This window comes from Chiroxiphia lanceolata, chromosome 13 (genome assembly GCF_009829145.1).
Source record: "Chiroxiphia lanceolata isolate bChiLan1 chromosome 13, bChiLan1.pri, whole genome shotgun sequence".
Classification (NCBI taxonomy): domain Eukaryota; kingdom Metazoa; phylum Chordata; class Aves; order Passeriformes; family Pipridae; genus Chiroxiphia; species Chiroxiphia lanceolata.
The window spans coordinates 7,230,476-7,254,493 of NC_045649.1; the positions used below are offsets into that span (position 1 = coordinate 7,230,476).

The 24,018-nt window shown below is 57.8% G+C and overlaps 1 protein-coding gene across 2 annotated transcripts in view; it reads right to left on the minus strand.

Annotated features, from left to right (window-relative positions):
• GSE1 (Gse1 coiled-coil protein) overlaps positions 1–18,319 on the minus strand; it is a 101,863-nt gene extending 83,544 nt beyond the window's left edge. For both annotated transcript variants that reach the window (XM_032701385.1, XM_032701384.1), the window contains exon 1: positions 17,034–18,319. In XM_032701385.1, the coding sequence (XP_032557276.1) occupies positions 17,034–18,014 (981 nt within the window). In that variant the 5' untranslated portion in view covers positions 18,015–18,319. The remainder of the gene's footprint in view (positions 1–17,033) is intronic.
• Positions 18,320–24,018: the final 5,699 nt, after the last annotated feature.

A 24,018-nucleotide genomic window follows, 5' to 3' on the forward strand; every position in this document is an offset into this window, starting at 1 on the left:
GGAGGATAAGGCACAGAGCAGCCCCACAACCCCCCAGGAATCCCCCCAGCTAAAGGAGATGCCAAAAAGCCTGAAGTCAGGTCTGGGGTACCCCTCCAGGAAGGTGACACTTCCCAGCTCCTGAGCATCCCTGAGCGCTTGGATTTTGGGGTGAGGGCTGAGCCCCAGCATACAGCCAGCCCCTGCCCATGCACAGCTCCTGGCCAGCTGTCACCTCATCCCCTTTAGGGTCATTTTAGACCCACAGGACATATTTAACACATCCAGATCCCATCCTCAGTTCCCATTCCTACAAGGACAACAGCACAGGAACAACCATGCAGCTAAAAAAAAAAAACAACACCAAAAAAACCCCCCCAAACCAAAAAAACCAAACCCACAAGACTTTTTCAGGGGGGGAGGGGGGAACGGAAAATAGAGATCAGGAGCCCTGGGTGATTGATCAGTAGCTCTCATAGCTTCCCAGCATGACACTGGGATTTCCTCTCCCTGCCTGGCTCATGGTATTTGCTCTGGGAAGCACCACATCTCCCTTTGGAGCATCCTGAGTGAAAACAGTGCTGGTGCTGCAGCGCTGGGCACTGTGCTGTGCCAGGCTCTGCCACTGCGCCCAGTGGCACCAGAGCAACCGCAGAAGGATGCCCCCCTCCTCCCAGCAGCTAATTAATCCTTCTGCTCAGGCAGAGCTCATTAGTGCTGGTGCAGCTCAGGGCTGCTCTGGCTGCCCAGCACAGCCGCCCTTCCCGGTGGAGAGCAAGGTCAGTGCCAGGGGCCAGCGGGCACCAGCACCGCCACCACCGTGTTCACCCTGGGCTCTGCTGCCCGTCCCCCCTTGGTGGCCTTTCCTGCAGGCTGATGGTGTTTTTCCAAGCTTGGAGCATAGGAAAAAATACGAAAAAAAAAAAAGAGGGGGAAAAAAAAGGGAGGGTGAGGGGGTAGAGAAAAGGCTCCCCCCGAGCGTGAGCGCGAGGGAGAAGCAGCCAAGGAAAGCAGAGGAGTCAGCCAAGTGCCTCTCTCCGTGGCGGCAGGGCGCGAGTGGGCCGCCCTGCAAATGTTTTGAATTTCCAAAACAGAAGGGAGAAGCCAAGAGCTGCCGAGTTCCCCCACACGCCAAGAAGGACAAAGGGCATCCCTGCGCGGTGGAGGGGTGGGCAGGCGCCCGGCGCCCCGGCTGCCACAGCTCCCCCGGGATACACAGTGTCAGGGGGATGTGGCACAGGGGGCCCCCTGGTTCAGCTCTAATTATATCCAGGGAGAGCAAACGCAGCAGCGTCGGGGGAGGGTGGACATTGGGCACAGAGTTGGTCCCACACGGGGACGATGGGTGGCTGTGGGTGGGATGTGCACCCCCTGGGACAGCCCGGAGCAGAGCCTGGGGTGATTCAGCACGTGGCAAAGTCCCTGGCTCCCTGTCCTGGCTCAACAGGAGCCTCCCAGCTCACAGTCTCTTGGGAAGCTACCCAGTTCAAGGGCCAAATGTGCTGGAAAAACCCCGAAGCACATTGGAGGCTCTCCTTGCTGCAGGATACTCCAACAGTGATCCAAAATGACATCCCAGTGCCCACCCCAGCTGCTGGCACGGATGTGAGGATGCTGCATGGGTGGTCCAGCCCCTCTGAGTGATCCCATCCCAAGGCGTGATACCACATCCCAAGAAGTGGTGCCTGCCCCATAGGACAGAAGGTCTGTGAGAGATGGGACAGCATCCATGGGAATCCTGGCAGCACAGCTCCCATGTTGGGGGGGGACCCCATATCCCTCCCTCCCCTGCAGATTATAACCTCACACAGATTATAATCTTAAATTATAATCTCTAACAAATCCAAACCCCCATCTGCCTAATCCTGTCCCCCAGCATAAATCCCCTGCTGGGGTTTATACCCTGGATGGGGGGAGCGGGGCCGCCTGGGTGCCAACCCTGCTACTGGAGGGGGTGGGAGAAGCCACGGGGTGAGCCCCCTCAGCCATTTACCACCGGGCTGGGAGCAGGCAGGGAGACAATATCGGGACTATGCGGCCCCCTCGCCGCCAGATGTGTGTTAATAAGGCAGCTGCCCCCTAAGCTAATAAGGTCACTTACTGGCTCCAGCAAGACGAGAAAACAAGCAGGGGCTTGGCTGCGGTACAGCCTGACTTGGCACTCGCCGCACGCCGGCTTCCTGAATTCTTGCCGCTTCCAGAACAGCACAACGGGGTGGAAAAAGCAGATATAAACCTCCCTCACCCCCCTAGAAAACACCCCCACGGCCCACCCGCCTCCAGCATCCCCAGCACTGCCCTTTGTCACTGGGCACTGGCTCCTGCACCCTGTTGGTGGGGTGAAGACCCCCCCCCACTGGGTTTATTCCTTAGGGAAAACCTTGTGGAAGGGCTTGGTGCGAGGGAGGGGGGATTCCTGCAGACTTTCCCAGCACGGTGAGCAGAGCAGCAGCCCCCCCACCCCGCCCCCGTCCCCACTCCCTCCCTCGCCTGCCCCCGATCATGGCGCCTACAACTCCCTTTGTTTTAATATTATAAAGCGAGCCAGATGCCGGCTTTAATCCCCTCAGCTGGGGAGGATTTGCAAACACATTAGGAGGCAGAGCCGGCCCCTCCGCTCTGTGCCCCAGCCCCACGGCGGCACCGCGCCCCATCTGCCGCCTCGGGAAGGGGATCCCGGCCCCTAATTGCCTTCTCATGTCCGGATTAGGAGCTGACAAGGTGTCCGACAACAGGGACATGGGCATCCTCTGCCACTTGTGGCCGGGGAGCACCAGGAGGGCCCTTCAGCTTCCCATGCAAAGAGTCTGGGGGATTTGCCTCTGGTGATGTGATGCCAGGGTGATGGAAAACATCATCAGGGTTATGGGCCCTGCAGGGCAGCGTAGATGCTTGTGGGATACAGGCAGAGGTTAGATAGGCAGCTGTCCTGGAGACAGGATGATGGATAATGTGTCTATCCCAGTGGTGTAATATCGCAGCTGCCGGACCAGAGCATGAGCTGACTCTCCCGCATCCCTGGTGAACATGGGATATTTTGGGCAAAGCTCTGTGGGTCCTTCCTGCAGCATTAACAGGGGAAGGGATTTCCATCCAGACCTCCGGCGCTGCCAGCTCCTGCTCTGCTGCTGCATCCTTCCCCTGGGATTCCGTACACAAGGCTGAGATTAAACAGGTACCAGCAGCAGGAGAGAGAGGAGTTGCTCTGAAGTGTCACATCCCCCAGGAGCAGCTCCAGGTGTGCATCCCATTCAGCTGACAGCATCCAGGCCAGCTCCCCTGCACCACAATCCCAGCTCCCTCAGCACACACGGACCCTTTCCACAGTCAGGAAGGGGGACATGACCTCTGCAAAGTAGGGAGAGGCGGCTGCAGAGCCCCAGGAGCTGGATGGTGAAGGGAATGTGATGCCGGAGCATCCCAAGAGGGGAAACAGCTGCCAGATGAGATGCCCCGTAAATCCCCTCCTCACCCGAGAGCTGCCTCACAGCACAGCCTCACAACTTCCCAAAGGCTGGGGGTTCCCACCAGGCACCCCAATCCAGGATGGACTTTTATGGGGGGGTCCAAGCAGTCCACAATCCTGCAGGGACCAAACACCCCTCCAGGATGATGCTCACAGGGGATCTCCACATCCTCCCCTGCCCATCCCAGCACTGCCTGGGTGGGATGCACCATGTTGGAAACCCCCACAGGAGGTTCCTGCTCTGGTTCCCCCAAGGAAACAGCTCCAAGAACACACACAAAATCTTCCCGAGCTGCCCTAGACCTCATATTTGCACTGCAGAGGTAGCAGGGCTTTTCTTGAGGGTGGTTTTTGGTGTGTTATTTTTTTAAGACCAGGATCCCCTACATACCACTTAGCAGCCAGGAGTTCCGAGGGTGCAGAGCTCAGTACTTCAGAATGACGCCTCATTTGCCAAGAAATAATCCCAAGAAGAAAAAAAAAAAAGACAAAAAAAACCCCAAAAAAACAAAAAAAAACACCAAAAACCCAGACTCAGAAGATAATTAACTCCACAAAGCAGCAACCCTGAGTAGCTCAAATCTTCGCTGTAACTTCCCTGCCTCCTCTCCAAGGGCTTATTTCTTGCTGTCTGCAACACAACGGCACCAGCACTCAGAAGCCTGGGGATTTTAATTGGGGGGGAGGGGGAGATCCCCCCAACTCTGCTGACAGATTTGCCCCCCAGTACACTTGGCTCACTGCCCCCAGCCAGGCATGGTGGGGGGCCCAGCCCCACAGGAGACCCCACGTCTCTGAGCAGGGTTGCAGTGGGGTCACTCTCCGTCCCTATGGAGGGTTGGAATAGCGATACTCAGAATGCAGAGATCCATCCTTTGGGGGATAGAGAGCAGGGGAAGGAGTTGGAGGAGGGGGGAACTGGATGCTGCTGCCTCCCCAGCACCCACCAGCACCCCCTGGCAGGGAAGGAGCTGCCTTTCAGGGTCCTCCCTGCAGACAAACAGCAAGAAAAGGCAGGGCAGACAACCTGGGGTTGCAATTCAGCCTCCCATTCCCTCTCCCAACTTTAGGACTGGCAGAAGGGATGCTCCACCAGGAGCTGGCCCAAGTGACCCTGACAGCCTCACACTCCTGCCAGCACCATCCCTGCCAGCATCACCCCTGCCCCTCACCAGGGAGGGGAATAGAAGAGAGAAGAGCTGAGAAAAAGCAGTGCAGAGCCAGCCCTTCCCGCTGCTGCTCCCCCCGGCATCCCCCTTCCCCTCCTGACCGCAGAAAGCCAACATCTCCCCTCGCCCCTCCAGCCAGGGGATGGGAATGTGGAAGCAATTGCACTTGGCAAGGCAGCAACAGTGAGTCAAAAACAGTTGTTTGGCTTGTCAGCCACCCAGGCCCTGCAGCACTCTTGTTTTCCTTTGCCTGTCTTAACCCCTTCCAGCCCTGGACACTTTTCCAGCAGGACCTGCAGCCCCCAACCCCATTGTGGAGAGGGGATGGGTGCTGGGGAGAAGCCTCATCTCACCACCCAGCTGTCCCACTCCTAAAAATGGGATAACAGGCAATTGCCCAGCATGAAAACCTGCAGGGAGAGGGTGGACCAAATCTGCTGGGAAGTGCACTGGATTGGAATGGGGCAGAGGGACATCCCAAGGCCACCACGAATGTCCAGTGGTCCTGGAGCATCCCACTCACTCACTCCAGGAAAAGCAGAGAGGTCACTGTCAATGTTACAGAGAGCATCCAAGATGCCCCTTGGCAGGGCGAGGGGACATGAATACATGTGTAGGGGACCCTCTGCCATCCCAGGGTGGTCAGACCCCTCAGGTAGTACCAGCCTGGTGACATGGAGTGATTTAAAGTCCCAAGCACAGCCTGCCCCATCCCCTTTACAGCAGTTTAGCACATCCCAGGCTGCTTCCCACTGGCTCCTCCTGCCCCTTCCCTGCCAGCCATATGGCAGCAAGACCAGAATCACATCCAGAGCCACTACATGCTGCATATCAATGGCTCTCCTCTATCCACAGGTCACCTCTTGCATCCCAAGATGTGGGTCCTAGGCAGCAACGTCCCCCATCCAGCAGCATCACACACTGCTGGGACCCCAACTCCACTCAGGCCACCACCAGTTCAGGGCAGGGTGGGGGAACACCAGGATCCATCCACCCCCTCCTCACCAAGAAGAGATGGCCATGGGGGTCAGGGCATGAGTCAGAGTATCCCTCTGGGCACACAGCTGGGACCTGCACCCCTCCGTTCCCCCCAGCACTGCACCCCAAACTGCTCCCAAAGAAGACAGACATGAGGAGGGAGCCAGGAATGGGAGTGCTCCCTCCCTCCACTGGGGGGACTGCCCGCTGCACCCCTATAGTACAAGGGAAGCAGGTCAAGGAGATGGATGGGGAAGAGTTAAACCCTCTGGAGCGCATGGAAGGGGAGGAAAAGTGGAGGGCAAGGCTGCGCCCGCCGGGGAGAGACAAAGCAAGATGCAAGAGCCAAGAGATGAAGGCGAGGATGCGATAAGAGGGGGAGCGGGGTGTGTGCGCTGGAGCGAGGGAAGGGGAGGAGGAGGAGGAGAGGTGGGTGATGACCAAAGTCATTGAACATTTTTTGGCACGCCTACCCCCGAGTATCCTGGCCGTTGGCCCAGCTCGGAGCTGAACTTAAACAAACTCCTGTTGCAGCCATCTGCTTGATTTTAAAATAAATCAAACAATCTGTTGAGCCGTGGGTGATCAAATTTCCATCTGTGCGGACGCCTGCTCGCCTCCTCGGAGCCTCCGCTTGCCTCTACCAGCCAAACACTCCTGGCAGCATGTGGCCTCCCTAATTCCTCCAGGAAAGGGAGAAACCGGACCTCCCCCCTGCACCCCGGCCCCCTCCCAGCCCTTCCCCGCCACCCTCCTAACTCAAACCAAGTGCTATTTTTACAGCCGCCCACCAAACAGAGACGTATCCCGGGTTTAAACAGGAGGAAAACAGGGCTGGAGGGAAGATCCCAAGAGGTACTGAGCTGCTCCGTTGCTGCCCACGCTGGGGGGATTCCTCATCCTGTCTCCATCCATCCCACGAGTCTGAGGGAATGGGAAGGGAAAGGGCAGCAGCTGCTGGCCCCAACACTGGTGACCGTGGAGGAGAGACCACAGACTGGACAGAAATAGCAGCTGTGAAGCCAATGCTGTGTGGCTGTCCCCAGGACAGAGACATCAGACATGTGTCACCTCCAGGTGGCTGGGGATGCCCAGCTCACAGCCACCCTGCCCAGCCACCAGGCAGCCTGCTGGCCCTCGAGCCCGCCCAAAATCCTGAGGATAACAGGGAACCCAAGGGGAGGCAGAGCCACTTGTATATTGTCCCAAGGTCCCAAAAGTGCCAAAAGAGGAGTAGCATCTCCCTTCTTCACTGTCTCTTTGCATCCTGCAAGAGCCCTGCTCACCCTGGGCTGATACCTTGACACCAGCTCCACACGTGAGGACCTGTGGGGAGAGTACCACCCATGACATCCATGGCCCCAAACACCCTCTGATGGGTCAGCCCCTTCTCCAAGCCAGGGACAAACCTCTGCTGGCATCACCCAGACTTTGCCCTCCTTCCCCCAGAGCCCTTCCTTCAGCTCCAAGCAGAGGACACCGGGCACAGGGCCAGCACAGCCAGAACTAGGGCAGCAAGGGGTGGGGAAACACAGCAAAAAGACTAAAAGACGAGCAAAGAGGGAGGAAGAGGGAGGAAATCGTCATGAATAAAGGAGAAGGAGCGAGGATGGGTAAAGGATGGAGCAGGGTTCAGGCTTGCTGGACTCCAGCAGCCCCAGTGGGGAAGACCAGGGTGAGAGCACGGGCTGTTCATGCACAGGGAGGGGAGGGAGAACACAACACAGCAGGATTTACTCCTGCTCAAGGGCTACAAATATTGGGGTGACACTTTGCTGAGAGTCCCCATGGCATGGTGGAAGCAGCAGCAAGGAAGAGGAGGTGCCCAGGGTGCCCAGCACCCACCACAGCCCTGCCAGGAGCCTGAGCCAGGGGCTGTGGAACAAACCTCACCCACACGGGATGCTGCCAAACCAAGAGCCGTCCCGGCCAGCCCAGGGCAGGCTGGCCAAGCCACTCACTGCTGGAAATAACGGGGAGCCAGGGCGGGTTTGGGAGCAGGGTGGCCCCCACCCTTCTGCCGCCTCGAATGCTTCCCAGTGCCAGCTTTTGGGAGGGAGCGCAGGCAGTGGAGGGGTTGTACAGTCCCAAGAACACCACACACAGCACCCAGGCTCCAGGATGCAGGATCGTCATGATTAGCAAGGGAAAAAACCCTGGAATAAATGATATAGCAACATGTGTGATCCCAGCAAATCCCTGTGCCACCAGGCACCCACCGTGGGAACAGCCCTAGTGGAAAAACTGCTCCTGGGGATCCACGTCCTCGAGCAGCTGCTCAGGGGGTGGCTGAGATGGGGGCGTGCCCCCCAAAAGCTGCTCATGGAGTAAAATCCAAGCACAGTCCTGACAGGATGCACAGCAGGGAGCAGGTTACACAGCACAAGCAACAGCAGGAAGGGATGAAAAAAAATCACCAAACCCCTTTTTGGAAGAGGAAAGGGCTGACAGGACCTGGCTGAGAAGCAGGAGAAAGCCCAGATTTCCCAGTTACTGTGCAGATGTTCTGGACTGAAAACAGAAGACGGCAGGAGCGAATTCATCTCCCCCTCCAGAGACGCCTCCGCCAGGGCATCTGGACTCTGTCTGCAGGCAGGAGAGCCGGCTTCCCCCTGCTTCCCAGGGAGCCCCTGCGCCGGGAATGGCCGGGACATGCCGAGCCCCCCGGGGTGCCCACCCGCACCCAAGAGCTGAGACTTCAGCAACAACCTGGCCCTGTCCCCACACCGGGTTGACCTTGGCACCGGTGCCTCCCGGGAAAACTGAAGGGCCTTGTCTTCGCCGTGTTTTCACTTTGGGATAACTCAGGCTGCCTGCCCCGAGGAGCCGGGGGGAGCGATGGGGAGAAGAAAACGCAGCTGTTTTAGCAGTGAGGACAAGGAGGGAGGGTGGAAGACATACATATAGATATATACACTTATTCCTGGCCAGGGTAATAACTGGAGTCACCAGCACTTGATCATCACTTGATGAAAAGCTTCAGAGCCAACTGAAGTCAGCTCGTTCCCAGAAACATGCTGCAAGCAGATGGAAGGTGAAGGTGGCAACTTGCTGTTTGCCCCACACCCCACACACAGGTGCTCAGCTGTCTTCAGACCTTTCCTCCCAGGTCTGTCTGTCCCACCATGCCTGCAAACCACCGAGTGAGAGCCTGAGGCCTTGGCTCTCACCAAAATGTTCCCAGCTACAAGGAACCTGCCAATAACTGCCGTGTCCAGCTCCCCAGGGACAGAGGTGGCTGCTGGTGGCCCCTCAGAGGTGCCAGATGATGCACTCCCTGTTTCCAAGAGGGTAAAGCTGGGGGGAACATTAAAACCATTTTGGAGGGTCAGCTGGGAGAACTCCCCCTGCACAGGGTTGTGGCACAGCCTGGGCTGTGCCCAGGGCTATCCCCCCATGACAGTAAAGCCCAGCCCAAAAAGCAGCAGGTGCTGGGGACACAGAAGGTGACAGCATGACAGGACACAGCCTTGAGGGGGTCCCAGAGGGGCTGGAGGCCTTGGGAGCAGTCCAGGCTCTTGCTCTCCAGCTAAGGCAGACAGCTGCCCATCCCACAGCAGAGGGGGGGATGCTCCTGGCAGCAGGGTCACCCCCATCCCTCTCTTCCTCATCCCAGCTGGGTCTCAGCCTTGTTTCAGTTCTAAACTAGAAGCCAAAAATTCACCAGGAGGAGTTGGGAGAGCAAACCAGTTCCAGAGAGCCCTCCTGCTCTCCCCACATCCCTCACAGGGGTCTGCCAGGACCCTCCCCATGCATTCCTGGTCAAAGCCAGCCCCAAAACCCAGCTGCTCACCCCTGCCAACACCTGGCTCTCCCGGGGTACCGAGGCAGGCGATGCCATGGCCAGGTCTGCCGGAAGCCAGCAGGAAAAGGCAGCACCAGGGCAGACAGAGATTTCCTGAGTTTGTGTGCAAGGGCTTGAATAACCCTTGGTAAATCCTGCAGAGGGTCTCTCTGCCACCAGGAATGGCCCATCCAGCACCAGCCACCAAAACACAGTGCCTTGGAAGTTCTCCTACACCTGCGGCACGACAGCACGGACACCCCAGCCCCATTCTGCATGTGCCAATGGGATGTGATGGGATTCAATGGGATGTGATGGGATGTAAGGCAGCCTCAGACAGCCACAGTGCTTGCCCTGCCCCAGCACAGGTCACGGCACGCTCGGCACCGGCACCTCACCACAGGCCGGCAGATTGGAGAGGGAAAGCCAGGGCAGCTGCTGCTCCAAGCACGCCAGCTCCATGGGTAAACAGATGACTTCAGTCTCCTGAGAGCTACTAAAGCCCAGCAGCACTTGTACTAATGTGGAAGGGGGGAGGAAAATACAGAAAATAAAGAGGGAGAAGCAGCATCATATTCATGCCAGGCTGCAAAGCGCCCAGGTAACTCCCCTCAGTCCAGCCAAAACTCCCTTCCAGAGCCATCCCCTTCAACCCTGCTCTGCTACCAAAGATCCAGGGGGGAAAACAAGTCACACAGCAGCCAGGCCAGCTGCACAAGGCTGTTTATCCATCCATGGAACGGCTCAGCTCGCATGTGCTGGGGTAGATGGGACGTGGGGAGAGGCCGGCACAGCCGCCTCGGAGCAGCTGCTCGCCTGGCAGTGGAGCAAACCACGACCTGCCCACAGCAGCCCGGGCTGGCACTGGGGCTCCAGCACCCTCCACACAGCTCAGAGAGGGGAACCAGGCTCCAATGGCCAGGAGCGACGCCTTTGGCAAAGGAGCAGCACCGCATCCCCGATAGCCCGGCTGGCACGCGCCGCTCCGCAGCACCGGCTCTGCAAGGAGCCAAGGCACGCTCGAGGCACTGCTGCCACCCGCCTTGGCCGTGGGGGACCCGGGGCTGTCACAGCCCTGGGACGGGGCCCGGGAGGATCACGCCGCTGGAAGGTCTCCCATCTCCAGCTGCTCACAGCAGGAGAGAGCCCGGAGTGGCTGGGAGCCTGCCACCAGGTTCCAGGGGCTCCTTCCCCAGCTCCCATGCATGCTCCTGCCCCGCCACCTTCCTGGATTTTCCCCAAGTCCCCATCCTGGCAGTCTCCAAGGAGGGCAGCATCCCCTCAACAGAGGGACATTTCCAAGCCATCCCTTCAAGCCCAGTGTGCCAGCATGTGGCACAGGCCTTTTGCTGCGGGGAGGAAGGGCAACATCTGGCCAGATGCTGCCCAGCAGCACAGTGGAAGCTGTCTGGCCGATGGCCCACCTTGGGAAGCCGGGGATGCTCAAGGAGAACCCTGCTCCAAGCAGCACATGTCAAAGGCGCTGGCAGGGAGCAAACAGAGCACTCCCCACCCCAAAAATCAGGGCAGGAACAGATTGAGGGCACAGCAGGTACCCACCACAGCCAGCAAGGTGCAAACAGGCTCCTGGCAAACCAGCTGTGCCCTGTGCCCAGGAGGTTCCCAAAACATCATGGGTCCCCAAAACATGCTCAGGAAATGGAGATGGCTCCCTAGCACCGACTCAGCCCCTAAGGACAATGACAGGGAGTGTCAGCACAGGACCCAGCTGGCATGTTGGGGGGCACAGGAGGGCAAAAAGCCAACTCCTGCCATCACTGATGTAGCTGGAAAACCAGGCACCCACGCTGCTGTGCAGGGAAGTCCCTTCTCACTGGGAAGCAGCCAAAGAGCATCCCAGGCTGCCCTCTGCGACCGTGCTTCCCGGATGGCTGAGAAAGGCCAAGTGTCTGGACAAAACATCTGTCAGGCCGCAACAGCCAGAGCCGTCTGTCTGTCCCTCTACCCCATCTCCCGATTTGGCCACAACTCCAGAGGCTGCTGCAGATGCTTCAGCAGTTGCAAAAGCATTTTCACTGCATGGGATGAGTGGAGCTGGTCCCTCTCCCAAGGGGACCACGGGGGATATTTCAAGGGGTGCAGCACAGTTTCAGGCCAGTATTTTTGGCAGAAGCGAGGCAGTGCTTGAGCTGCCAGTCCTGTGTTGCTGCTTTTGGGAAAGGCAGGGAGAAGGCAAGGAGCAGGGAGGGGAGGGTGAAAAATAAATATATAGCAGCCAGCTGGTGAGCTGTGGAGTCAGCACAAGGTCTGGAGGACACGGCGCTGGCAGCAGCACGGGAGCCCTGGTATTTTGGACAGCTGGTACAGCAAGGTCAGCCCGGCCAAAGCAAAGACCCCTGTGCTGTTCTTCCTGCTGTGGCTGAAGGACACACACTCCTGGCTGGAAATCCCAGGGTGAGAGCCACCACCCCTTGGGGTGACTCTGAAACAAGCTAAGTGGCGGGTGAGGATGAGGAGGGACAAACGGGTGCGAGTTCCCAGCCCGGCTGGGCACATACCAAACCAGCCCTGACCTCATCGGCAGGAAAAAGCACGCGGCACATTTTCCCCATGTTGTTTCTTTGTTTGCCATCTGGGAACACGATCCCGCAGGAGGCCGTGCCCCGAGACATGAAGTCATATCATGATTATATTGCCACCTCCATGCTGGCATTGAGATATCCCAAAATGCCAGACTGGGTCAGTGTTGGCCACAGCAGTACTGCAGAGGAAGTTGCTTTGCTGAAAGGCAATGTGGGCCTCACTGAAAACATCTTTACATGGACACATGCTGCAAACAAAACAGGTTTATCCCAATGAAGTTGGCTTAAAACACCTTGGCCTGATTTTGCTCTGTATCTGCTGGAACTAGTGATGGCAAAAATTGGCACAAACACAGGTATAACCACCAAAACCAACCCGAGCTGGAAGCCAAAGGGCAGAGATGAGTGAGACCAACTCTGCTCCTTCTTTACATTTAAGGATGAGCAGAAGCCTGTGCCACCCCTTTGGAGCCCACACACGAAGCCTGGGGTGGGGACACACAGAGGTGCCACCAGCTTGGCCGAAAAAGCGCAACCACCCGAAACACTGCCAGTAACCAGAATGATTTTGGTTTCCTTCAAAATTCATAAAAGATGCAAAGAAAGCAGAGGTGGTGCCTGCCTGGCCATGACCTGGGACCCTTCCTTCACAGGTCTCATTTTTCACGCTGAGGTACGCCCAAGTATCTGGGAATTTGGCCCACTGGAATGCAGGAGGAGGGTAAGGCATCACCCTCCACCTCCTGGGTTTACTTTTCTGGCATCCAGGAGCTTCGGCTGCTGCTCAGCATCAGTAGGACAAGGTTTAGTTGAGAACACAAAAACTCTTTGATGTTTGCTCAAAACCTTTTTCAAAAGCCAAAAGGAAAATGCCCACCAACAGCTGTCAGCTCAAAGTAATGATTTGGAAATGCAGCATGACCTTTGGAGGTTACAACCTGCAAGAGGGGTGAAATGCCCAGCTGAGCCAACAGCACCACTGCTGATTAGTAAATACAGTGAACTCGGCCCCAGGATCTGACTGTGCCCTGTCAGGCACAGCACCACACTACCAGACCAAGATGTCACCTGTAAAGTGGGAATGGGACATGGAAAACACCAGGTGATTCTCAAAAACCAGCCTGAGGACAAGGCTGGGGAGAGGCAGAGAGCTCCAGGTGCTCCCAAGGAGCACCTGTATGACACTATGGAGCACCAAAGCAAACTTGAATACAGAATCACAGAATCATTTAGGTTGGAAAAGCTCTCCATGATCAAGCCCAACCATTCCCCCAGCACTGCCAAGGCCATCACTAAATCACGTTCCCAAGTGCCACATCTAAACAGCTTTTAAATCCCTCCAGGGACAGTGACCCCACCACTGCCCTGGGCAGCTGTGCCAGGGCTGGACAACCCTTTTGATGAAGGAATTTTCACTAATACCTAATCTTAATCTGCCCCTGCACAACTCGAGGCTGTTTCCCCTTGTCAGGTCACTTGTTCCCTGGGAGCAGAGCCCAACCCCCACCTGGCTCTATCCTGCTGTCAGGGAGTTGCAGAGGGCAAAAAAGTCCCCCCTGAGCCTCCTTTTCTCCTGTCTGAGCCCCCCCAGCTCCCTCAGCAGCTTCTTACTACACTTGTGCTCCAGACCCTTTCCTAGCTCTGTTGCCCCAGTACTGAGCCCTGGGGACACCACTGGTAACCAGACACCAACTGGATATGTCTCCATTCACCACCACTCTCTGGGCCCAGGCAGATTTTTACCCAGTGAACACAAACCCATCCAAGCCACAAACAGCTAGTTTCTCAGAAGAATGCTCTGTAAAATGCTTCCAAAGTCTTTGCTAAAGTCCATACAGAAAACATCCCCAGCCTTGCCCTCATCCACTACATGTGTCACCTTGTCATGGGAGACCAGGCTGGTCAAGCAGGATGTGCCATTCATGAACCCATGTTGGCTGGGCCTGATCACTTGGTTGTCCTGAGCAGCTTTGCTCTAATTATGGTGGGATTTGAGAGCTTTCCAGAAAACCTGAAAGTATTTGCAGAAAGTTGTCTTCAGGGGGGAACAAAACACCAAACCAAGGGGACTCAGTTTTACAGGTACGTAACTGCAGGGAGAGTGGTGGCAGGCGAAGATGGGAAGAGTTGGAAAGGCAGGGGAAGCTTTTCCTGGGGACACAGGACACCAAAAATGTCAGACCGGTAGAGGAGAAGCAGCTCTTGAGCTTTGCCCCTCCAGAGAGGGCAAGGAGGCTGGAGGGTGGCTTCAGAGGTGGCTTCAGCAGGCACAGCCAGCCAGATCTACATAGTGTCCTCTTGCAAGGGGCACAGCTGGAAAGAAGATGCATTCTCACAGCCCACATCTGGACACCTCAGAGAGGACCAAGGGTAACAAACCAAGGGATGCCCATCCTGAGTACCCTTTCCACACTCAGCATTGCCATTTTTTCTTGGGAGGAGAACCCAAACCCACCCTACACATGCCAACAACAGCATGGTTCTGCAGCAGCCCCTCTGCAGGAAGAGCTCACCTCCAGGAGACCCTCGTGCAGCAGGTAGGACCACAGGCACCATCATACCTTCACACAGCACCATCTGTCCCACTGCTCCCCACCACCAAATCAGAGCAGAGACACCACCAATCCAAAATATCAGTGTCTCCACCCTCCTGACGAGCCTCAGATGTGGAGGTCCATCATCATCACCTCCACACTGTTACAGAGATGACCTAAGCCTCATCCTGTTCTTTCTGCCCTGCTAAGAGAGAGGGATGTGTAGATGTCTGGTAGCTTTTGGAGTATTTACCTCAAACTTTGAGCCATCTATGTCGACCAGATGCAGGCAGGACAGCAGCAAACCACAGCTCTGCATGCAGGGCTGTGTGAAAAAGCACATGCAGTCAAAAACTGAAATTTCAGAGCTGCAAAGAGGAATGGGGAGACGGTTTTAACTACTCAGGCTCATTCCCTCCTGCCTGGTCCCAGTGGAATGGGGATCTGGGCGTCACACAAGAGTGAAAGGCTCGTCTGGGGTGACTTTCAGCAGCAAGTGTGGCTGAACAAGGGTACAGCTAAATTAGCCAAGTGCCCTACCCAAGCACTAAGCCATGTTTTAAATAACATTGACATCTGTGAGGTCTCAGCCTGTTGGGAAGCATGTGGAGGCAGGGAGGGAAAAGGCGACAGGGCCTTCTGGCCAGCCAGAGTCCCCACCAGGACACAGCAGACCCTGGCTGTGTCATCTCCAGGCAGCTCTGCTGTGCCTCCTGCCACTCTGCCCCTTGCAGCAACCCCTTAATTTGCTCATTAGCAAATTCACAGGAACAAGAGAGTGGAACTGAATAGTGTCCCTTTTCCTGGACACACTCTGTGTCCTTGTGGGAGTTTGGGATTGGGGCCAGCAGGGACAAGGACTAGCATGTCTGAGAAATGCCAGGTTCTGGGCAGATCACTAAGGAACCCCACGGGAAGCATCTAGAGCACCCACCACCAGTATCTACGCTGGGACAGAACTGCTGTCCATAATGCCCTCATGCGTGGCCTGGGGACATTAGGGGGCAGAGACATGGAACACCAGCTGGGGACATGTGTATGATGTGGGGACAGCCCCCCTCACCAGCTGCACCCACACAGGCTCTGTTGGGGCAGCATCCCAGCATCACCCCCAGGACAGCACCATGGGATGCTCACCTGACTCCCGACACCCTCCACAGCCATCGGCCACCTCCACTGGCCAAGGCCTCCAGCACCAGACCAGGGGACTGACAGACAGGCACACAGGCACCGTGACTACATGGGCATTGCAACCCACCCAGCAACTGTGAAAATAAGCCATCTGCATCCACAAATGTCCAGAAATTATGCAGGGACCATCCAGCTCAGGCCGACAGAGCCTGGGGGAAACCACCCAAAAGCAACAGCTTCCAGAGGATTCCCATCCTCGGTGCCAATCCAACCTCCCGCGCCATCCTGGCACTCTCCAGGTGCATGCAGCTCCTGCCTGGTGGCTTTCCAAGCAGTGTCCCCCCAAGCTTGGGGGCCAGCACAGCTGAATGGAAAATTATATTTGTAAGCAGCCAAGGGAGAGCGACCCGAGAGAAAAGGAGCGCTGTCTCGGAAGGGCTGGTTTACATTTCTAAAGAAAATGCCAGCGCCTTGGAGAGCCGCAGGGTTCTGGCTACGGATGGAGCAGGGAGGCTTTGAAAATGACCTCAGGGATTTAGGATGCTGGCATTTTAGGGAGCCCAGTCTAGGGCCTGATTTGCAGATACAGAGCAGTGGCTCTGGAGAGCTCCTGCAAGCTGGAAATTCGGCGGTAAAAGCTGTTATTTCCCCATCCCATGGGAAAGACAAGCTTGGGAGTAATAAACTTTTGCTCTGCCAAGTCCTTTCTAGGTGATGCCTCCCAAAGCACCCTGTGTAACCCCGGCACAAGGCACAAAAAAGAGCAGCTGGGGAAATTGGCAGCACCAGTTTCCAGTGATGACACCTGTGACACCCTTGAGGGCTGCAGGGATTTCGGGGGGCACAGGGAAACACTGCCTGGGGTTCCCTTGCTGCAGGATAACCAGAGCAGCACATTTGGGAGGGCACCCAGCCCTGTGCCCACACATCAGCCCCCCGGCTGTGGGAATGGCTGGGGTTTCTCCAAGGGAAACCCTTTGATTAAGGCACCTTGTAAAACTGGAGATGTCTTGGGAAGTTTCCTACAGAGGCCTTCAAGCTTCCCAAGGATGGTTCTGCAGAGGGCAAGTCAGGCAGCCCTCTTGCCCCTCTGGCACCTCTAAGCACCCTTGATGTCAAACAGGACAGGACTGGGATTTCCTCTTTTCTGGCTCCCACCTCCCTCATGGCAGGGCTGTGAGCGAGTGGGTGCCAATAATACACAGACACACTTCTTGAACACGACAGGTCTTGGCTCTTCCCACCTCCTGGAAGGATTTTTACCTGTTCCTTCACAGCTTGACAGCTCCAAAAGTTCATTGCTAAAGGCACCCCATCCATTAGTGTTCACCCTCAGGGACCAGACCCAAAAGAAGAGCATCCATCTATGTCACCGCTCCAACTCCACCTTGGTTCCAGAGGTGGGAAGTGCTGGGAAAACAGGGATAGGGGCTGGGCCAACTGCCTTACCTTGGGGAGGAGAGCTGGGGGTGCCACTGCCAGCAGCTCTGGCGGGGTCATGCTCCTGCCAGCCAGGACCACGGCACCACACTCAGCACAAGCGCCGATGGTCAGCTGCTTCCCATCATCCACCAGCAGGCTGTTGGCCACGCGGAGGGTGTAGAGGAAGACGGGAAGTCTGGCCACTTGAACCGCTTTTAATCCAAGGCATCTCTTCTTCTCCTGCCGGCAGAAGAAGCAGACGAAGGTCTCCACTTTGTACTGCCGGGACCAGGCGCTGCTGGGGTGGTGGGAGTTCCTGCCCTCGTGCTGCAGCCACTGTCCCAGCAGGTCGTGGTAGCACAGGACACAAGTGGCCACCAGCCCCGTCGAGTCGGCCGGTCTGGCCCGTGGGGCGGGTGGGTAGACAGTCAAGAAGGGGAAAAAGGGCTCCTTCTCCCCAAATCGTCCCGGAGGGTTGACATTGAGCTGGAACTCTTTGCCAGCTCCCAGCTCAGCCCCGCAGATGTAGCAGATGGAGGTGGGACCAGGCTTGATGACAGCGGGGTGGCCGGTCAGGTCACCAGCAGAGAAGACTTGGTGGTACCTCCCCAGGAAGCTCTGCACAGAGGAGATGAGCTCCTCATTGTGACAGGCCCTGTACATGGCCCACAGGTCCTGCAGCACCCCGAAACACTTGCGGCAGCTGCTGACCTCCCAGTGCTTGTTCAGCCCCTTGGCACCGGGTGGGCAGGGCAGGAGGCTGAGGAAGGGGAAATGCATGGTGCTCTTGGCATTGCCATTGGTGATTTTGGCAGCCACCGGCCTCGCCTCCTTGCCGCACTCCTCCCCGCAGAGGTAGCAAGCCTCAGGCACCGGCGGGATGCCCGCCCCGTCCTCCTTCATCCCTCGCTGGCCCTTGGCGGGCATGGCCCCGGCGCTCAGGGGCACCACGTACAGCCGCTGCAACACGGGCACGTTGGCCAGCTCGAAGCTTTGCCACTGCTGCATGAGGGAGGCAAAGCAGCAGGGACACACCAGGGTGCTGCCGGTGGGAGAGAGGGGCTGGGCACCCGGTGGGGGGTTGTGCAGCCAGAGGAAGGGGAAGAAGGGTGCCGGCGAGGTCTTCTCCTGCTTCTGCACGTGGACGCGGTGCTGGGCGCTGGGTGCCAAGGGGCTGCCGCAGATGTAGCAGGCAGCGCCCGGTGCCCAAGCGGGCCGCTCGCTGCCTTCCTCCTCCTCCTCCTCCTCCTCGCTGGTGATGTTGATCTCGCTGTCCGAGGAGCAGCACGGGGGCCCCCGCTCGCCCCCCGCCGCCGCCGGGGGGGCCCGCGCAGCGCCGCCCGCCCCCTCGGGCTCCGAGAGGGGCTCGGCGTCGGAGAGCTCGGAGAGCTCGGAGCCGGCTGCCGGCCCTTCCTCCTCCTCCTCCTCCTCTTCCTCCTCCTCCTCCTGGTGGCCGGCGGCGCGGCGCGGCGGCGCGGCGGGGTCCCAGCCCGTGGCCCCCCGCCGCAGCCCGGCTCCCCCCGCCGCCGCCGCCGCCGCCTCGCACTGATGGGGCCGCTTGAGCCAGTACATGCGCTTCTCCACCGGCGTGCGGCTGCGCTCGAAGGAGTCCCACTGCTCGCCCAGGAAGCAGCGGCAGACAGCGCAGACCAGGGCGCAGCCCTCCGCCGAGACGGCGCGGGCGCCGGGCGCCGGCTCCTGGTGCTGCAGGAAGGGGAAGAAGGGCCGGTGGTCGCGGGGGGGTCGCACTTGAAGCTTGAGCTCTTTGCCGCGGCTGATGCCGCCGCCGCAGATGAAGCAGCAGAGCGGGGGCGCCGGGGGTTGCGGAGCCCCGGGGCCGCCCCCACCCGCCGCCGCCGCCGCCTCGCCGGCCGCCAGCGCGGCCATCAGCCGCTGCTTGCGGGAGAGCGGCGCCGCCGCTGCCCCCGGCCCCGCCGCCGCCCCCGGCCCCGCCGCGCTCATCGCCGCCCCCGGCTCATCCCGCGGCTCCGCCGGACACGCAGGCTCGGGGGGCGGGTTTGCGGAGCGCTCCCCCCCCACACCACACACCCTCCGCCCGCCTCCTCCCGCCGGGGGAAGGCAGCAAGAAAGGAAAAAAAAAAAATAAAAATAAAACAACACACCAAAAAAAAAATAAATTCCCAACAGCAACAAAATATCCCCGCACGGCAACAAAAATAAACCCGGGATAAAAGTTCGGTGCGAAAGTTTGGGTCCCGCCGGCGGCGCGGAGGAAGGGCGGCTGCCGGCCGCCTCCCGGCCCCGGCGCCCCCGGCCCGGCTCCTCCCCGGCCCCCCCCCGCCGCGACCTGCCCGCCCGGGGGGGCCCGGGGGGAGGAACGAGCCGCTGCCGCCCCCCCTGCCCGCCCGGGGGAGCTCGGGGGGAGGAATGAGCGGCTGCCGCCCCCCCGCCCGCCAGCCGCCAGCCCGGCGCGGAGCGAGGGGACCCCACGGGGGAGGGACGTGGGGATTTACAAACCCACCCCACCGAGGGGGTTTATAACTGGCCCCACGCGGGGCGGCCCGCACGCATTGTCCCCTCTGCGTCCATCACTGATGTTCCACCCGCGACCCCCTCCCCACGCCACGGCGTTTTGTGCAGCTCCCACTGCCCAAAGCAGCGTGGAAAGGCACGCTTCAGGGGCAGGACGGATCCCACTGAAAGCACCAGCCCTTTCCTGCCCTTTCCAGCCATTAACTCAGTGTCCCGACCACCCCAGTAATTTATTTCCCATTTTAAAACTCCTGCCACTGTTCCAGTTCAATACCAGATTCTATTTCCCGCTCGGTCCTAAAATGCTGCATCGCTTTGCCACTCACTGGTAAATAGCTGATGTGTTCCCAGCCGGAGCTGGCGGCGTTTCAGCGGCGCATGCAATAATCCCGGTATATCCTTACCTGCCTCGCAGCCTGCGATAAGATTTAATGCTTGTAAAGCACTTTGCTGTCCTTGGACAATAGGCACCGCGGAAGCGCAAACTGTACCCAGGGCCAGCCACAATTAAACCTGACTTATTAACCATCCAAGCAGCTAGTCAGCATGCCCACCGGCTCGGCACGGCTCTCCCGATTAAATAAATATATTGGGAGCTGTAGGGATATTTTTCAAGGAATCATTTTAGGAGGAAGCCTGCTCCCAGCAGTACTGTTGAGTTTGAGTTCATGGCAAGTCACTGCACAATCCCTGGTGCTGTCCTTGCAAATCCCTGAGCTTGCAGGGTGCAGGAACAAACCCAAAGAGGCAAGGTCAGTGGTTGAGTAGGACACAGGGATAGAGGGATAGGAGGGACAGTGGGATGAACGCCTTGAACCAAACGCCAACACACCCAGATGATGTGGAAAAGCCACATTGTCCCCGCTCCTCATCCTCTTGGTGTGGGCACAATCCTCAGGGCACCGCGTCTGCATCCCCCTTGGATTGACCAACCCTCCATGTCACCTCCCACCTGGACTGCGGGTGACGGCATCCGGCGCTCCCCAGCAACTGGCTGTGAGATCAAACAGATTGTGTGACATCAGCTGGAGCGCGGGCAGGGGCAGGAGGGCTCTTTGGGGACCCGGATCCAGTTTCCACGCAGATGGCTCCAGCAGTAAAGAAGCAGGGGGTGGGAGGCGGGAACACGATACCTTGGGAGAACTGGCTCTACGGGGCTTTTTCAGGGGTTTCCAGAAGACAGCAAGGCCTCGTTATATTTTATTTATTTATAGGGCTGATGTGGTGGCTGCTCTATGCACTGAGGGTACTGGGAACGCCACAGCATCAGGATGGACATGACTCAGATGTTCTTTAAAGGTTCACATGGCCTCTCAGTGTCACCCTTTATCCCTGATGGCAAGGGGCCACTGGGCAGGATGGGGTCCCTGACCCCAGGCGGCAGCACCGGATCTGGGAATGCTTCACCCTGGTTGCCCAGCCAGAGCTCCCAGGGGAGCCGCAGCCACCGGCTCAGCTCACCCTTCGAGCACAGCCGACAGATGCTCTCCCGCCTGCTCCGCAGATGGGCGAGAAAACAACGCACGGCATTCAAGGTCCAGGGCTCAGCAGGGCCAGACCCCCCTCCCCACCCTGCCCCAAAACACCAACCTTCCATGCCTCTCTCCAGAGGCGCCACAAGCCCTTGGCTCCCCCCGCGCCCCACTGGGACACAGCCTCTGAGCAGCTTCCCGGGCCTTGGCTGCGCCCGGACAGAGCAGCTCATTTATCATCCTGTGCTGCCCCGGCCCTGCGGTTGCTGTTTGCAACAGAGAAGCTGGGAGGGAGAGAAAATTTCTCAAGTCGGCCCCGGCAAGAACTGAAAACATATGCCCTGGCGGCAAACGCGTCCCCCGGGGCGTGCGGGGATCAAGGCGAGCCTAGCGCAGGATTTTCCACCGCGGCTCCCGCCGGCGCGCAGCCCTCCTGCCAGAGCCGGCATTTTAAAGAGACCCGAGGGCTGGGGTTGGTGACAGCCAGGTCCACTCCCCCGAGCCCGGCACTGTGGGGATAGCGGGATGCAATGCAGCTGGAGCGGGATGCAGTGCAGGGGGGCTCCTCGCTCACATTGGACGGGTGCAGTCCAGTGTCAGGAGGCAAATATCCTACTGCACCCACCTTAGACCTCCTTGCTGGCTTGTGATGAAGAGATGTCCCCTTGCACAAAGGCAAGCCCCAGGGACAGATGTCCCTTACAGGGTTAGGGACAGACTGTGTCAGAACTCCGTGCGAGTTGTTCAATGTGCTGTACAAACAGCCCTGAGCGGCCACATGGTGTGGCTCCCCCAGCTTGGATCGGGCAGGGATTCAGGATGGATGCAAGAGCAGCCTGCCCAGTGCTGGGGCCATCCCCGTACTCATCTTTATTTGCACCCCTATCCTCAGTCCCATTCCTGTTCCCGTCCTTATCTCCATCCCCATTCCTGCCTCCATTCCTCTGCCCATTCCCATTGCCACCCCCATTCTTACCTTTATTCTCATCCTCATTTCTGTCTCCATCCACATGCTTATCCTTATCATCATCCCCGTTCCTATTTCTATTCCTGTTTCCATGCCCATCCCCACTGCCATCCTTATCCTTTATCCTTATCCTCATCCTCATCCCCCTTCCTTTCTCCATTCCTGTCCCCATTTTCATCCTTATTCTGACCCTCATTCCCATCCCCATATCCATCTGCATCCTCATCCCCATTTCTATCCCAATCCCTATCCCCATCATCATCCTTAACTCCATCCCCATTCTCACCCCATGGTCATCCCCATTTTCACTCCTGTCTCCGTCCCCATCCCCATCCCAAACCCCATCTCTGTCCCTATTCCTGTCCCTATCCTTATACTTACCCCAATCTCCATGCCTATCGCTATCCCTGTCCCTATCCCCATCCCCATCCCTCTGGCCCTTGGGGCACTGCAGGATGCTGCCAAGCAGCACCCACTCTGTGGAACCCTTAGGAGCAGCCACGTGCTGCAGATCCTGCGTCTCCGGGACCGGGAGGTTAATATGGAAATTACCAACTGCTTATTCCTTCCAGCTGTTGCTGTGAGTCATCAAGTGCCTTAAAGAGCATTTCAAACAACACAGTGCCTTTGAGACAGCGTGACTGTTCCCCCAGCCACCCCCTCCGGATAATCCTCGGCAGGGTCTGCTGTTTGAAAAGGGAATATTTCTCAAAGAGGCAATTCCCAGCCATGCATGGCCGGGGAGGCAGAACAGCCGCTGCCTCATCACAGCGCCTGTCCAGGCTCCCACCTCCACCCATGGGCTCCAGGCGCCCTGCCAGAGAGCAAACCCAGGCAAGGAAGGGCACTGGGAAGGCCAGCCCAGCCCTGCCATCATCCCTGCTCAGAACCCAGCAGGGACATCTAAATGCCACCACATGCGACGATCCCTGCTATGCCACCTGCAGAAACTGAGGCACGGGGCGGCCAAGCTGAGCACCACAGTGTCACCTGCCCAGGGCGAAGGTGGCAGGCTGGCCTCTGTGGGACGCTGGGGCACTGGCCTGAGGTTCAGCGATCTTGAACTCTGCACTCAGCATCTGTATTTTTCTCTGCAAGCTTTTTTTTTGCTTTATTTTCAAAAGGCTGATCTCCGCACTCGGTGCTGATTTTTTAGATGGAAAAGATAGAGCTGCATCATGGAAACAGTCGGGATATATCCCTTATCTGCTGCTTTAACTTTTCTTTGAACTTCTGGACTTGCTTAATTGTTTTTTTTTTTACTGTTCCATTTGCTGGAAAAGCTCAGCTTTTCTCCTCCTTGTAAACTATTTCCCCCGGTCCTTCATGTGGCCGTGCAGGTGAGTCAAGGATGCTCTCAGCCAAGATCACAGCTGGTGTGAGCAGGAACATCTGCCTCTGCACAGTGGGGAGCCTGAAATAAAAAAATAATGACCCAAGAAAAGCTGTGCACAGGTGACAGGGAGCTGTGGGGTGAGCCAAGGGGAAGGGGACATGGCCATCCCATGCTGGAATCGCAGCTATGGACCAAGGGAGGATCCAGGGTGGTCCATGCCTGGGAGGAATGCTGCTGGGATAGTCTCCACCAGGAAGGATGGAGTTGACCTTGTGCCCCACCTCTTTCTCCCTCACACTGGGACCAGGCCCCAATTCTCCCAGTGCCCCCAAGCCCTGTGAGACAGGAGGGAGCCACGTCCCCTGTGAGGCACAAGGGCCCAGTTGCTGGTTGTGGTTTTTTTCTTTATAAGATTTTTGTTTTTAAGAGGTTTTTTTTCCTTTCCTTCCAGAGCAGGCAGCTCCACAAATGCCAAGTGCTGGTGCCAAAGGGCCATGTCAACAAAGAAGAATGAGTGTGGCTGTTAGAGGCTGCTATTAAAAAAGGGTGGAGAAGAGAGGGAGGGCAGGGGTGAAAAAAGGAAGAAAAGGTTTGTCAATGCAAATAATAACAGTTTGCAGAGCAGTAAAAAAAACAGGAGCAGCAGCTGCCCCCCTGCAGTGCCCTTGGGTGCTTGTGCCAAGCAGGGACTCTGCACTTTCCAGAACACAAACCCATCCCAGCAATTTGGCATCCCCTGTGGGC